General features: G+C 44.0%; 1 protein-coding gene across 5 annotated transcripts in view; it reads right to left on the bottom strand.

The window, feature by feature from the left end:
- Window positions 1-16876, bottom strand: part of ITGB8 (integrin subunit beta 8) — a 91360-nt gene that overhangs the window by 47290 nt on the left and 27194 nt on the right. For 4 of the 5 annotated variants that reach the window (XM_008261486.4, NM_001082304.1, XM_008261487.3 and 1 more), the window contains 1 exon segment: window positions 5074-5159. The exons of the other annotated variant lie outside the window; for it this stretch is intronic. In XM_008261486.4, coding sequence (XP_008259708.3) covers window positions 5074-5159 — 86 coding nt within the window. 5 annotated transcript variants of the gene reach the window in all.

Here is a 16876-nt window from a genome sequence, read left to right as displayed (position 1 = left end):
ATATATATATGCATAGCACAATGTTGGCCTGAATTACTTGGGATATTAGCTTCATGTGAGCTGGATATCTGCTCAGTGATCTTCCTAGAAGTGGCTATTTTGATTTGATATTCAACTTTCCTCCTTTAGTTCTGATGAATCAGAGAACTGGGTTTCCAATCTATTAATTATTCCATCACAGGATGTTGAATGAATAACTTACTCAGAAACAAAGATTTGTTAGGTTCTCAGCATACAGGTTGGAGGAAGGCAGATTCCCTAACAGCCAAGTTGACAAAACACAGGTGAATGTAATAAGTAAATGCAACCTTCCTGGGAATTAAACTTAGGGGAAGCACAGAACGTCATAGGGTTATAGATAAAGGGGGTTATCAAGTTGAAGCAGAAGTAAATGTTGACTATGAACTCACTCGCTATAACCAGGGACATCCCTGGCACTGGTGAGTACTGAGATGGGACAGTGGTAGGCGACACAAAAACATCCACACAAAGACTTTAATTCCCTTCTCAACAGAGTCAACTAGAGTCACTGAGACAAACAGAGCTCATGGGTTGTTTCTGTATCATTTGAATGCCAAAAAACTCTTTTACATTTTTTAAGAATTGTAAAACAATGAAACAGATGAAGAGTGCAACGGAGACATTGTGTGGTCTGTCAAGACAGAATGTTCATCACGGGACTTTTTAACGGAGTTAAAATGTGTCACAAATACAGGTAAAAGCCAAGAGGGAATAGCTCCTTCCTTCCAGTCAGGATTTGCAGGTGTTATCTGGCAAATGACTTCATGGAAACAGAAAGATTAACTTTGTTCACCAGTTGACCCACATCAAGATTTCCGAATGAAGTTTGAAACAACCGGTCTTAATTTCTTGTCTTAATTTATCCTACCTACTGACAAAATTTGGAGGTACTGCATATGAGACTTACTTTTTTTTTATTTTTAAAGATTTATTTATTTATTTCAAAGTCAGAGTTACACAGAGAGAGGAGAGGCAGAGAGAGAGGTAAAGACAGAGAGAGAGGTCTTCCATCTGTTGGTTCACTCTCCAGATGGCTGCAAAGGCCAGAGCTGTGCCAATCCGAAGCCAGGAGCTTCTTCTGAGTCTCCCACGTGGGTACAAGGGTCCAAAGACTTGGACCATCTACTCTGCTTTCCCAGAGCTGGATCAGAAGTGGAGCAGTCGGGTCTTGAACCTGTGCCCATATGGGATGTTGGCGCTTCAGGCTAGGGAGTTAACCCGCTGCGTCACAGTGCCAGCCCCAGTGAGACTTAGTTTTTAAACAGCTGGGAGTTCCTTGGAAAAAGGTGGCAAGGAAGCTTCTAGCATGTGTATCACTTTCCTCCCAAGAGTCCACTCCTGCACGAGAGCTACTGAGAGGACACGAAGCTTGGCACACAGTTGCTCCTCCATGACTCACAAAACCTGCCTCCGACAAATGCCACATGCATGTTACTCATCTAAAACCCCCACGAGTGCACATCACGGAAAGGAAATGAAGAACAAATAGCTCTAACTGGTTTTTGTTTTTTGTTTTTCTTTTCAGCCATGTAGTCTGTTAATTGTGTATACAGAATGGAGAAGAGATTGGTGTAAATCATGGTAACTATACATCAAACTGTGAAATTTGACCTTTAAATGTCAAATAGTTCTGCCGAAGTCAGCAAAATATGCTCAATCAGCGTGGCTGTTTTTACACCGCTATAAAAATGAAGTTAGCAAAACATCGCCAATTTGCCAATTAGGTTTGAAATGGAAAAAAAAAAAAAAAAAAAAAAAAAAAAGCCATGGCATCGAAGAGGAGAATGGAACGCTGTCCTGCCCATTGTGGCCTACTTTCCACTTCATGTAAAAGAAAAGCAATTTGAAAGCACATCCTTTTAATTTTTGGCATTTTGTGTCATTTTCATTTCTTCTAATCCATATATTTTACTTTTTCTTCTAGTACAGCACAAGCGAAATCACACGTCAACCTTCTGCCCCTAAAAGCTACTCAAGGGTGAAAAAACCCAGGTGGACATGACTCTGGCTGGCTCTGTGCCAATCGATCTTTTCATTCATTTAATACAATATTTGGAGGGTATCAAGAAGGGAAGTTTTTTTTTTTTTTACCTCCTCATTTCTTAACCTTTCTTTTAAAAAAAAGATTTATTTTATTTATTTGAAAGGCAGAGTTACACAGAGAGAGAGGAGAGGTAGAGAGAGAGAGAGAGAGAGGTCTTCCATCTGCTGGTTCACTCCCCAGATGGGTGCAATGGCTGGAGCTATGCTGATTCAAAGACAAGAGCCAGGAACTTCTTCCGCATCTCCTATGCGGGTGCAGGGCACAAGGACTTGGGCCATCTTCTACTGCTTTCCTAGGCCATAACAGAGAGCTGGATCAGAAAAGGAGCAGCCGGGACTAGAACCGGTGCCCATATGGGATGCTGGTGCTTCAGGCCAGGGCGTTAACCTGTTGCACCACAGCGCCGGCCCCTGAACCTTTCTGATTTCCAAACAGGCAACCCGCACAGAAAAGAAAGGCTTCTATCACTTCCTCAGGACAGTGAATGCCCTCTGTATCACATGTCAGTGTAACTGTGCCCCAAACCTGTCCTCTCAACTTTGCCTATGCCGTGATACTTTCTATCAGCCAAGTCACATGAGGCAAGAGAACAAAAGGATTCTTCAGAACTTGTCTTTCATAGCTGTTAAAAAGGAACCTAAGGCGTAGAATTAGGTCATATTGATAAGATCCTTTCCTTCTATCTCTCAGTTACTTTCAAATCAGAAGCAAACCAACTGCCTCCTCCTTCCCTCTCTGTCCATTCTTGCTGCTTGAGAAATCAGAGACATCATTTGCATCTGGGTCTACAAATTCACCAATCCATTCTTCTTCTTGATGCTGTCAGGCCAGCCAGCAGGGAGTGGACAGCTCCTTGTGCTCATCAAAATGTCAGTGGCTGTCCTAACCCAATCACTTCCCCTGAGGCTATGCTCGCCATCAGGCAATCCCCTGGGTTTCCTAAATTGCACGGAGGGCTCCAGACCCACCTCCCACCCCGCCCAACTCAGGTCTGTTCTACTCATCAGTGCCATTTCTTCGGCAATGCCTCTGCGTCCACCTCATGCTGGATATTGCTTCATTTCATTGGTGCAGCGTTGTGACTGAGGTCCAACTGGCATTCCCATCTTAGAGGTGGAGAAAACTGAGATTCAGAGTAGATCTATCAGATGCCCAGGTCTGTACAGTTAGACACTGGGCAACTGGGGTTTGAGTCCAACTCAGCGTCTCTACAGAGCCTGCCTTTCAGTGCATAAAGTCAATTGTACTGCACTACGGGATACTTTGGGGCATACGTATTCAAGGGAATGACTGGACGTTTTTGCTAAGATCCGCTCTAAAAGCCTGGGCCATCCATGGCTGCAGGTCTGCCTCCTTCCTCTGGCTACTGCCCATTTGCCCCTCATCTTCCTCCCTTTCATCTGAGTGCCTATTCCTGTGAATACTCAGAATTCCCCCCTCCCCTTCTGTGGCATGATTGCTTTTCCCAGAGCTGTGACTCTCCACTCTTTCTGTGCTGTGTGAGCTGGAGAAAGGATATTTCCAGAACCCGGCCCTCTCTGGCTGGCATTTATACTTGGCTGACAACTGGGCTTCTGCACTGTATTTTGAAAGTTCTCCCAAACGACCCTCGCTGATGCACTCCACAGCTCATGTCAGGTTGGCACAAATTTCAAGGCTCTAAGAATCTTTCTTAGGGATGCAGCTAAACTTTAAAATGGATATGGTTTGGGAGTCAGGAAATATCAAGCCAGGAAGCAATCTTGACAGAGAAAATCCTAGAGGCAAACTCCAAATTCAAGGAAATGGAGACTCAGAGAAAGGCACAGACTCAAACAGATCATCTGCTTCACAGGAGGTGAGGGGACTGGCCCCAGGATTCTGCAGCTGTCCACCCTGACATTACCTGGCTCCATGAGTTCCACTCAAACGTGTCCTAATTTATGAATGGTACCTGCTTTTCTCACTGGTGGAGCTCTGGGCAACTTGAGGCTGTCAGTAAGAGATGCTGACTTTCAGGCATGACTGCTATCTGTAAACTTTTCCCTTTCCTCTGTCTGACTTGTTTCACAGAAGAAAGGCATGTCCATCATCCTTTTCTACTTTCAGTTTTCCTTGCCTCCTGGGGGAGGCTTTGAGACAAACAGTAACCTGAGAGGATGGAAAGATGGTGGTAGGTACACCTGTTGAGCTAACCCGGAGGAAACACCAGCCAGAGATGTGTCAAGCAAAAGGCCCAGGAACTACATAAGTAACATGTAAAATTACTTAGGAAATCTCATGACTTAAGAAACCCCAAATTAGCAGATGTCTTCTTCATTACAATGTTTGCATTTCTGACAAAAGAAAAAAACTCAACAATGCACAATAACTGTTTTACTAAGCATTTTGTTACTGGAGATTTGTTTCTCTCAGTAGAATAGGAAAGCGCTAATTTTGAACAAATAAACATTTTCTGGACTATTCTCCAATCCGACTAATTTAAATGTATAAATCATCTAACATACAGAGTCTCATGTCAAAAGCAGAACATCACATTTTCCATAAGTAACCGACAAATTGATTCATGATGTTATGAAATCGAGTACATCACTTATCTTCAAGTGTTTTAAATAAAATAAACGGAATAGCCCAATAAATTATCTGGCTTTGCTTTAATAAGCAAATACAAGTGAATGATCCAAGTGGGATTTATAACTTTATGCTTCAAGCTGCAGCAGGAATGTCACGCCAAAGCTTACTGAACTACCAAGAGTTACTATCTGTGTTTGCCAATTCTCTCTATAGAACAGATGGAAAATATAAAATGGTTTGCAGTTCATTTCAAAATTACCATAATTTTCCTAATAAAAATGTTACTTATTTTATATCCAGCCAGATAAAACCAAGTAAAACTTTCCTGATGTTAAGCAGTATCTTTCTTTTTCCTGATGCACCTTCAAGGCACTGAATCTTAGGGCGATGAAATCGATCTGGTGAGAAAAATCAACTCTGAGGAAAGGAAAAGATGAAAGACAGAGAAGGCGCACCTCGTGAACACACCATCCACAGTCTGGACCCAGCGCAAGGCACTCGGAACACGACACAGCATGGGAGGATGCGCATCTACTGTTTTCTGTAATAGAGGAGAAAAGGTGTTAAGGTTCACACTCATTTTAGGAAGGCTCTGTAATTTTACATAGAGATGGACTTTGAAGACTTCAATCAGGCAACCTTTCATTTTAAATATATGCCATCAGAAACATGTCATTTCTTGGGGTTGGTGTTGTGACACGGTGAGTTAAGCTGACGTCTGCAATGTTGGCTTCTCATATCTGAGTCCTGGCTGCTCTGCTTCTCATACAGCTCCCTGCTAATATGCCTGGGAAGGCAGCCGAGAATGCCCCAATTTCGTGGGTCCCTGCCATCATATGGGAGACCTAGATGGAGCTTTAGGCTACTGACTTGAGCCTGAACCAGTCTGGGCTGGTTGTTATGGCCAGTGGGGAATGAACCAGTGAATGGAACATTACTTTTTCCTCTCTTTCTCTCCCCCTTCCTCTCCTCTCTCTCTGCCTTTCAAATAAATAAACAAATCTTTTAAAAATGTGTAACTTCTCTAGGAAGAGTTAAACTGCTCACTGCAATTAATATATATCTTGGGAGTTATTATTTAAACGTTGAGGAAAAGGAAGGTGTTTAAAAATGTGGTTTTAGTCACATTTTAGGGTCTGGCTTGAGTTTTGCTGCAACAGCAGTGACTCCAAATTTTTAAGTGTGTTGACATTTTGCTGAATTTCATAATCTCTGAACCAAGCAGTTGGTTTTTGGGTTGTAAAGGTTTCCTATAAATTTAGCATGTACAGACGTAAATCTTAATATATAAAACCATGTTGAGTCATGGTCAGGAAATTTCCCGAGAAATAACCTTGGTGGACACACAAAGTATTTAGGTTGGGAATTCTGATGGTGTTAACAGTGATTATTTTGGCATGAAGAATATCAGAACCAGATAGAATGGTGGGATTCAGTATTTTAGAACTAAAGTGGCAAAACTGAATGAGTTATTTTGGTTAGCTCAATTTAATTTCTCAAGCTGGGTCACTTTTTTAAAAAAATATTTTATTTGAAATACAGATTTACAGAGAGAAAAAGAGAGACAGTGAGAAAAGGAGAGATGGGCAGAGATCTGTCATCAGCTGGTTCACTCCCCAAATGCCCACAAACGCTGGGGCTGGGCTGGGCTGAAGCCAGGAGCTCCATACAGGTCTCCCACGTGGGTGCAGGGGCCCAAGTACTTGGGCCATCTTCCACTACTTTACCAGGCGTATCAGCAGGGAGCTGCATCAGAAGTGGAATAGCTGGGACTTGAACGAGGGTCCATATGGGATGCCAGCACTGCAGGTGGCAGCTTAACCTGCTAAGCCACACAGGCTTCGGGCTGGATCACTAGCATTATGACCAATGCCCTATTCCATAGAGTCCTGTCCTTGGCTAAGATATTTCAACTACCTCATTGTTCCTGGAAATAATTTATCGTTTGCTTCTCTCCACTGACAACTCAAACAATTAAAACAAGACTTATTATTATAGACATAAACAAATAAGCTATGATACGGAATGATTCAGATGTCATCTTATCGTGAGTTTGAGGTGGATCAATTACACACATTATGGACACTGAACTTCACAGGGAGATTCTGTGCATCTCACTCATGGACTCACAGCAAATGAGGTCAACATCCTGGCCATGAGCAGCTCACAGGCCAGGTGAGGAGAAAACCAGATAAGCTGACAACAGACACAGTCAGTGTGACAACCATAAGAGAGTTCACCAGATTGCTATGGGAACATGGTGGTGGGGGGAGGCTCTCACTATCTTACAGTAACAGACAGGGGTGCAGGAAGTTTGAAGATGGCTACTTAGAGGCAGTGATCTGCCTTTTCCATCATCTGCTTCTTTTAATCTGTGTCCCTCTCTTTCAAAAAAAATGTAATACCCGGGTGCTAGTCCCGGTTGGGGCGCCGGATTCTGTCCCAGTTGCTCCTCTTCCAGTCCAGCTCTCTGCTGTGGCCTGGGAAGGCAGTGGAGGATGGCCCAGGTGCTTGGGCCCTGCACCCGCATGGGAGACCAGGAGGAAGCACCTGGCTCCTGGCTTCAGATCGGCACAGCGCGCCGGCCTCAGCATGCCAGCCATGGTGGCCATTTGAGGGGTGAACCAATGGAAGGAGGACCTTTCTCTCTGTTTCTCTCTCTCACTGTCTAACTCTGCCTGTCAAAAAAAATGTAATACTGATGAAAGAAAAGTGTGTGTATGCACAGTCACACAGGGACATGGTAGTTTTATTTATTTATTAAATACGTATTTGTCAGAAAAGCAGAGCAACAGAAAGAGAGGGAGAGACTGAGAGGGAAGGAGCTTCCATCTGCTGCTTCACTCTCCAAATGGCCACAATAGCCAGGTATGGGCCAGGCCCAAGCCAGAAGTCTGGAATTCCACCCTGGCCTCCTACTTGGGCACAGAGGCCCAAGTACATGGGCCATCTTCCACCGCTTTCCCAGGCACATTAAGAGAGAGCTGGTTCAGAAGTGGAACAGTCAGGACTCCAGCGGGTGGTATTGCAAGCAGTGGCTTAACCCACTGAGCCACAGCATTGACCTTGACATGGCTGTTTTAAAGGGACAGAGACCATGGGCCAGCTCTATGGCATAGTAGGTTAATCTTCCGCCTGTGACACCAGCATCCCATGTGGATACCGGTTCTAGTCCTGGCTGCTCCTCTTCCAATCCAGCTCTCTGCTATGGCCTGGGAAAGCAGCAAAAGATGGCCCAAGTTCTTGGGCCCCTGTACCCACGTGGGAGACCAGAGAAGCACCTTGCTCCTGGCTTTGGATTGGCGCAGCTCCAGCCATTGCAGCCATCTGGGGAGTGAGCCAACAGAAGGAAGACCTTTCTCTCTGTCTCTCCCTCTCACTGTCTGTAACTCTACCTCTCAAATAAATAAATAATCTTTAAAAAAATTAAATAAAGGGATAGAGAGCACAAAACTCCCATGCCAATTGGCTTCCTTTTCCTTCTCTTTTTTTCTGAGTCTCTTATCCCTCTCTTTGCCTCTCTTCCTCTCAGCATTACCCAACATTCTGGAAACTAATATAAAAAAAAATTCTGACGTGAAGGTGGCAAAGGTTGGGTGTTGGCAGTGGGCAGAGGACTAGCTCCAGTGAGCACTCTTCCCTGTGTTTTCCAGGAATGGTTTGGGTTAAGCTACTATTCCCTGTTTGTGTCCCTTTCCTTTTATCAACTTTTTTATATATGTTATTCCAAACCTCTTTGCTCATCTTTCAAAACATGACCTAGAATCTCCAAACCTAGAAGTAACTGATGTTCTGGGCTCCCATCATTACCACAGTGGCCACACAAATATGAAGATTCTGTTGCCTACAAACTGTCCATCTGGCTTAGCCAGCAACCTGTCAAACCTGCTGATTTCTGAAATTTTCTGAAGAGGGAGTGATCTTTTCAGTTTTATTTCCAGACAGGAAACCAAGTTAAGCTTAGAAATCAAGCACAGCAGGTTAAGCCACCACCTGTGATGTCGGCGCCCCATCTGAGTGCCAGGTTGGGTCCCCGCTGCTCCATTTCCCATCCAGCTCCCTGCTAATGTGCCTGGGAAGTCAGTGGAGGATGGCCAAAGTGCTTGGGCCCCTGCACCCACATAGGAAACATGGATGGAATCTTAGACTCCTGGCTTTGGCCTGGCTCAGCCCTGGCCATTCGGGGAATGCAGCAGTAGATGGAAGACCTCTCTGTTTCTCCCTCTCTCTCTCTCTGTATCTCCACCTTCACCTTTCAAATAACTAAATACATGAATCTTAAAATAAAAATCAAGCACATTTGCAAACCACCCTCAATTCACGAATTGAAACTCCGTGTCCAATGCAACAGTATTAAGAGGTGGCAGTTTGACAAGGTGGTAACGTGGTGATGGCTTCTCTCTCATGGAGAGAATTAAGACCCTTATAAAAGAGGTGTACACAGCACTGAGCCCTTTCTTCCTATCAGTTCTTTGCCACACTGGAACCCAGCAAGAAACCCTTCAGCAGACACAGAACACCAGTATCCTGATCTTGGACTTCCCAGACCTCTAGAACTCTTACAGTTTCTGTTGCTTAGAAATTGCTCAGTGTCGGGGGTTTTGTTCTAGCGGCAAGAATGCACCTAACCTGTCTTTCACTGATTCAGCCTTGAGCCAAGCAGAACATGGGATTAAGTCTATTTCAGTTCAGACTTGAGCAAGACTTTCGCTCAACAGGTAGAATTTCATGTTGGCAGCTGTGCCTGCAGTCTCACGGGAGGGAGGCTGTCACAGTTGTTTTCAGTGCTTGTCGGATTCTTACTATGTTAACCCAGAGTCAAGCACCGGGCAATCGATGAATTCACAACCAAACCCTTTTTGCTTTGGATTCTGACTCTTGCACGTAAAAACCTTCTAGGGCCAACATTTTTCTCTCAAACTCCAGACACCTAAGGATGATGGCCAAAGGGACAGAGACTTTGGTCCTGTCCACACTTCCAAAGGTTCCAAAGCTGACATTTCTGAGAGTGTGCGTAACTACAGGGAAAAGATCCCATAAATGGACCTGGAGGAGGTAGGCCTTGTAGTTCTGCAGAACTGGAGGGAGGCCATCAACTGAATGCCATGGGAACAGTGTCAGACATTATTTCTGGAGAGTGTCACCGTGACGCTGCGCAGAAGACCTGCCAGATCCACTTGGACATGCAGGATTTTCACGGTCGTCTTTTTAGTTTTAAAAATATGCAAGTAAGTGAAGTACCTAACGTGCAAATGTCACATCACTTTATAACAATTCTTTTCCCTAAATGATCAAACTATTTGGAGAGCTATGCATCAGCATGTGCTACCAATTCTCTCGCTCCCTCTCACACACACACACATGCACACACAATCCATACAGGACTGCTGTTTGCAGACCTGGCAGTTTGTCATTTGTCTCTGGGTCGCTCCATTCCTTTGCTGCGAATCCCTGAGGTTACAGCCCCAGCTGTGGTTTCCAGCAGCTCCTGGCACTGCCTCCACACCTTATTAGCTTGTGCATCTGAGTGGTTCCTCTTCCTACTCTATGGTTGTGGGATTGTGGCTGCTGCTTTTTTTTTTTTTTTTTTTTTTACAGCAGAGTGGACAGTGAGAGAGAGAGAGAGAGAGAGAAAGGTCTTCCTTTGCCGTTGGTTCACCCTCCAATGGCCGCCGCGGCCGGCGCGCTGAGGCTGGCGCACCACGCTGATCTGAAGGCAGGAGCCAGGTGCTTCTCCTGGTCTCCCATGGGGTGCAGGGCCCAAGCACTTGGGCCATCCTCCACTGCACTCCCTGGCCACAGCAGAGAGCTGGCCTGGAAGAGGGGCAACCGGGACAGAATCCGGCGCCCCGAGTGGGACTAGAACCTGGTGTGCTGGCGCCGCAAGGCAGAGGATTAGCCTAGTGAGCCACGGTGCCGGCCTCTAATGGATATTCTTAAGCCCACAGAAATGGAATGATAATGTTGGAGACCACGGGTCCTCAGATCTTTCCTTTATGTCCACGACGTCAGTCCTTGGTGCCGACTGAATCCCAGGTCATTAAAAAATGTGCTGCTTCGGCAGAAATCAGTCAAGGATGTAGCAGCAGACTGTCAATAAGTGCACGTGTTCTAAATGACTGTTCCTTGATCAGGAAAGCAGGGGCTGGGGTCTTCCTTTTTCTCATGAATACATAGAATACATAGCATTCCACTTGTCTAATTTAATACATATAATACATGATGTCACAACTGGAGGTAACACATATACTGTAGTAGCATTGCTAAAGCTTGCTGGTAAAGAGCTTCTGAACTTTCACGGCACTGCTATGTCCCGGCCCTGTGCCTGTTGGCTACTTACTTAAACTCTAAATCTCCACATCCACGCTGCAACACTGACTCACTGCACACATGTTAAAAACTTGAGATGAGGATGAAGTGAAGTCAACCAGGCTGCATATAGTGCTCAGGGCATAGCAGGCATTCAGTAAAGGAACTGTCAAAATGTTGTTGTTATTATTATTATTACTACTATTATTATTACTTACTCATGTGTATATACACGCAAATATATACATCTGTGTGTGAATGTCTTTAATTCTAGGCTCATTAAAAGTGAGATGTTGATGTGTCTTTAAATGTACTGCATATGTAATTTACTGTCTTTTATATGAAACCGCCTTGGGTCATAAAGACAAAGTTTTAAAAATATAGCTAGTACATAAAATCCTTATTAAGTAAAACATTAATATGTTTATTTTGGTAGCTTCAAAATAATTCTTAAAAAGCCAACTAAGTTGAATACACACATTTAATCTATTACAAATACAAGTCGGGCATGACTATGAATTGGATTACTGAAAATCTCTTAGGACAATTTCATTTTATTCACAGTTTGCAATGTGGACATTGACTTAAGCTGAATAATTTCTGAATGATTTCCCAGAATCAAATGTTTATGACACTTGTGAACTGACCTGTATAACGGCCTGTCATAAAGCATAATAAACATCCCTCATCAACAGGATAGGGCCTACGAAAGTCAGGAAACTGTGCGTGACACCCTTGAATGGTTGTTTTAGATGATACACTTTATTCATGTTATTTTGAGAACATTTAATGGATAAAAGTGAGAAAGAGTAAAATGCACCCCCCCATTAAAAAAAAAATCCAAAAAACACAACCAAAGTTCCATATTTAATTTGGGATCTTTCTATACGTTAAATATCATATATAGTGAAGGTTTTAAGAATCATGTCTTTTTTTTCCTGCTATAAGTCTATATAACAAAATTTCCACAAAATTTAAAGAATTCCCATAATTATCTGTAAAGGAACACATAAAATGGATACTGATTGTAGTCTTTGATATTCAGAATCAATTATTCTACCTTTTCCTGGGACTCCACGGAAAAATGATCTGTGAGAAACACTTTTTAATTCTCAGGCAGCATCCCTTTCCTAACTGCATTGATTATACGAATTAAAACAAACGTGGATACCTGTACAAAGCTAATTCCTTACAAAAACAAATAAATAAATACTTAAAAAAAAAGAAAGAAAGGAAACAAGGTTGCTGGGAATCACCACAGCTACTTCCATCTCTTTTCCTCCTAGGTTCATCCTTAGACTTCAAGTATACATGTGTATGTAACACAGACCACATCATTATTAGCATTACCACTTGTCTAATTTAATATCTAGAATACATAGAACACAATTTTGCAGTTGAAATAGACAAAGACACAGATATACTTAAAAGAAGGACTGCTGTTGCTAAACTTCTGTTCCTAAAATAAGTTTTATGTCACAAATACATATTTCAACTGGACATTTTTAGAGTGAGTAGCAAAGTCCACTTTATTTATTTTTTTTTTAATTATTATTTTTTTTTTTTTTGACAGGCAGAGTGGACAGTGAGAGAGAGAGACAGAGAGAAAGGTCTTCCTTTGCCGTTGGTTCACCCTCCAATGGTCGCCGCGGCTGGCGCGCTGCGGCCGGTGCACCACGCTGATCCGATGGCAGGAGCCAGGAGCCAGGTGCTTTTCCTGGTCTCCCATGGGGTGCAGGGCCCAAGCACCTGGGCCATCCTCCACTGCACTCCCTGGCCACAGCAGAGGGCTGGCCTGGAAGAGGGGCAACCGGGACAGAATCCGGCGCCCCGACCGGGACTAGAACCTGGTGTGCCGGCGCCGCTAGGTGGAGGATTAGCCTAGTGAGCCGCGGCGCCGGCCCGCAAAGTCCACTTTAAATTTGGTGGCTTGGGGGCTGGTGTTGTGGTGCAGCTGGTTAGGCTGCCGCTTGTATTGCCAGTATCCCATACAGGAGTGCTGGTTCAAGTCCTGGCAGCTCTGTTTCCTACCGAGCTTCCTGCAAATCTGCTAATCTGAAGCTTCTCAAAAAGGCAGGGTTTTGCCTTTTGCCTGGCTTGCTTTCTTCTACATGGAACGTGGATGTGATATATAGAGCTTGAGCACTATTTCAGAGCAGAGAGAACTTGTCTCGTGGAAACCAAGGCTAATAGTGCATAAACTCACTGCAGCTGTCCAGGGCTAACTCTCAGAATTCCATCTGGTGGCAGAAGACATTTTACCTTAATATTTTTCAATCTCACTAGCAGATAAACACAATTCCTAGCTGGTAAATATTCATCTGAGCTTTGAAAGATAAATTAAAATGACAAACTGAAGTAATACAAAGAAAAAAACATAAAATTACATGCATCAAGTATAGCATCCACATTAAAGAGATGTATTGTGTGTGTGTATGTGTGTGTAAGTAAGATTACTAAACTATCAGTTCCTGGTAGGACAAACACTTAAAACCAATTTTTTCTTTCTTATTTTTTTTTAAATATCTTCATTACATGAGCCTTGTACTTGGTGCATGACTCAATAAATGTGTAGTAAATAATGGTATTCTAAGTTGAAGCTATTTTGAAAATTTACATCCTGGCTGGTGCCGTGGCTCAATAGGCTAATCCTCCACCTTGTGGCGCCAGCACACCGGGTTCAATTCCCTGTTGGGGTGCCAGATTCTGTCCCGGTTGCCCCTCTTCCAGGCCAGCTCTCTGCTATGGCCCAGGAGTGCAGTGGAGGATGGCCAAGTCCTTGGGCCCTGCACCCCATGGGAGACCAGGAGAAGCACCTGGCTCCTGCCTTTGGATCAGCTGCGGCAGCCATTGGAGGGTGAACCAACGGCAAAGGAAGACCTTTGTCTCTGTCTCTCTTTCTCAATGTCCACTCTGCCTGTCAAAAAAAAAAAAAAAAAAAAGAAAGAAAGAAAGAAAGAAAAAGAAAAAAAAATAATTTACATCCTGAGGTTTTATAGAGAATAAATATTTATATATTGTAAAATATCTTCCCTTGGGGTAGGTGCTATGGTGCCAGTTCAAGTCCCAGATGCTCCACTTCCCATCTAGCTCCCTGCTAATGTGCCTGGAAAAGCAGCAGAAGCTGGCCTATGTCTTTGGGCCCCTGCACTCATGTGGGAGATCTGAAGAAGCTCCAGGCTCCTGGTTGGATCTTCGCAGCTCTGGCCATTGAGGCCATTTGGGTCGTGAACTAGCGGATCTCTCTCTCTCCACCTCTACCTCTGCCTCTCTGTAACCCTGCCTTTCAAATAAATAAATAAACAATTATTTTTTTTTGACAGGCAGAGTGGACAGTGAGAGAGAGAAACAGAGAGAAAGGTCTTCCTTTTTCCATTGGTTCACCCGCCAATGGCTGCTGTGGCCAGCGCGCTGCGGCCGGCACACCACGCTGATCCAAAGGCAGGAGCCAGGTGCTTCTCCTGGTCTCCCATGTGGGTGCAGGGCTCAAGCACTTGGGCCATCCTCCACTGCACTCCCAGGCCACAGCAGAGAGCTGGCCTGGAAGAGGAGCAACCGGGACAGAATCTGGCGCCCTGACCGGGACTAGAACCCAGTGTGCCGGTACTGCAGGCGGAGGATTAGCCTAGTGAGCCACGGCGCTGGCCTAAATAAATCTTTTTTTTTTTTTTTTTTAAAAACCCTTCCTGTTCAAGACCTATTTATTGCAAAAGGTAGTATAATTTTTTTAAAGATTTATTTGAAAGAATTACACAGACAGAGAGAGAAAGGGGAGAGGGGGGAGAGAGAGAGAGAGAGAGAGAGAGAGAGATCTCAAGATCTTCCATCCGCTGGTTCACTCCTCAGATGACCACAATGGCTGGAGATGAGCTGATCCGAAGCCAGGAGCCAGGAGCTTCTTCTAGGTCTTACCATGTGGGTGCAGGGGCCCAAGGACTTGGGCTGTCTTCTACTGCTTTACCAGGCCACAGCAGAGAGCTGGATCAGAGATGGAGCAGCTGGGACTCGAAAGAGCACCCATATGGGATGCCAGCATTGCAGGTGGCGGCTTTACCTGCTATACCACAGTGCCAGCTCCCAAAAGGTAGTATAGTTATGCTTGCTTTATGATACATATCTGAGGGAACTTATTGTTCCAAATGAGAAAACAAACATACCTATAATGACATCACTATGTTAACATTTGATTAATATTTTTAACATATTGTGTAGTTCTGGTAATTTAAAGTAAATCAAGTTTTCTTTTTCCTACGGAATGCTGAATATATGATGATACTGAATTGTAATTGTTGCTCCCCCTCTTCATGGAGGAACGACACTAAGTCCTGCCTAGGCTTCATATCCGAGTCACGGCACCATTATGTCGCTCCCCGTCTTCGTGGAGGAACGACACAGGACCCTGCGCTGTTCTTTTGTCTGCTCGGCCCTCCCCGGGTTTGCTGCTGGTTCTTCCCGGGTTGGCTACCGACCCTTCCACCTCCGTGGAAGGGCAGTTCCCCCTGCCACATTCCCCACTTCCGCAGGGGAGCGGCACACCGCCGGCCGGCTCTCTCGGGGGGCTGCACAGGTGTTCCCTTAGATGTTCCCCTTAGATGTTCCTGGTGCATGCCGTCTCTCTCCTCCTTTATAGTCCTTCTCTGCCAATCCTAACTCGGCTGCCCACACACCGAGTACGCTGCTCTCCAATCAGGAGCAAGTCCTACAGTTTATTGGCTGAACTGGAGGCAGCTGTGTAGAAGCTGTTTTCTCCTCTCCCAGCGCCATATTGTGGGAGAGCAGATGCATAGAATAAGTCTTAATTCCAGTAACTTAGTCTAGTCCGAGTTGCTCCCAGTTGCTCCCCACAGTAATACCTATATTAATGTTAGAAATACTAACACTACTTTTAACAGATGCGAACTCACTAAATTCACTTTTTGTCATCACTCATATCTTAACCAAATTTTAATTCCGCAAATGTTCCATGCTCCTCTGAAATTGAGTAATTCCTTACTGAGCAGTGTTAGGAAATAGCACTGATATTTTTGATTCTCATAAACCAGTTTTTTAAGGCTTTTTCTTATATGTAATCTTTATGTTTTATGGACAAATTTCAACCTGTTATATAGTAAACAATTGATGGAATGATAATGGGATTTTGTGCTTTTATAAGAATTTTTGGAGAGCAAAAGGTGGAAAAAAAAAAAAAACCTCTGTGCACCTTGGGCAGGTTTAGAAATGTTGGGGCAATGTTGCATTCCATTAGTGTGCCCTGCCCTCCTTTTGGGACAATCCCAACATGAGTCAGAGTTCAAAGTGGGCTAAGATGGCATAAATCAAAACTGTAGTTTAAGATGGAATTTATAAAATAAACCACTGTGAATCTGGTAATGACACTCATTTGTATTAAAGCCTGATCAAATGAGATTATATCATAGGTTTTTTTTCCTTGTAATTCATTTATACACATTGCAAGCAGCTTTGCATAGGAAAAGCTCTAATCAAAACACACACTGGAAGACTAATTTAAGACCTACACTGGGATACTTTTGAACTTGAAAGGGACACTATTTATTGCACTGGTACAACAGACGTGAACTGGAACTCCTCAAGCCAACTGAAGGGCAAGGTCACCCTAGATGCAAGGTATTTTAGGGGTGTAGAATGAGAAATAAAAACAGCAAATGAAGAAACCCATGCAGAGGCTACAAGACATGAGAAAGGAGAATGAGGAAACAAACCATGAGTTAATGATGAAGGATTCTTTCTTCATAAAGGTGGACTTGGAACTAGGAACTTATGTACATCTGGACACATACTATTTGATGTGAGAGGCAGACGAAAGAATACTTGTCCTTTGCAGCTGACTTTGCAGTCTGTATTATTTTCTCCGCCAGGACATTTCTCTGGTGGGCTTGGTGGCCACCCAACACTCAACAGGAGTAGCTTCTGGAGGGAATCCAGTTCAAT

This window comes from Oryctolagus cuniculus, chromosome 16, assembly GCF_964237555.1.
Source record: "Oryctolagus cuniculus chromosome 16, mOryCun1.1, whole genome shotgun sequence".
Classification (NCBI taxonomy): domain Eukaryota; kingdom Metazoa; phylum Chordata; class Mammalia; order Lagomorpha; family Leporidae; genus Oryctolagus; species Oryctolagus cuniculus.
This window is presented reverse-complemented; position numbering and strand designations above follow the sequence as displayed.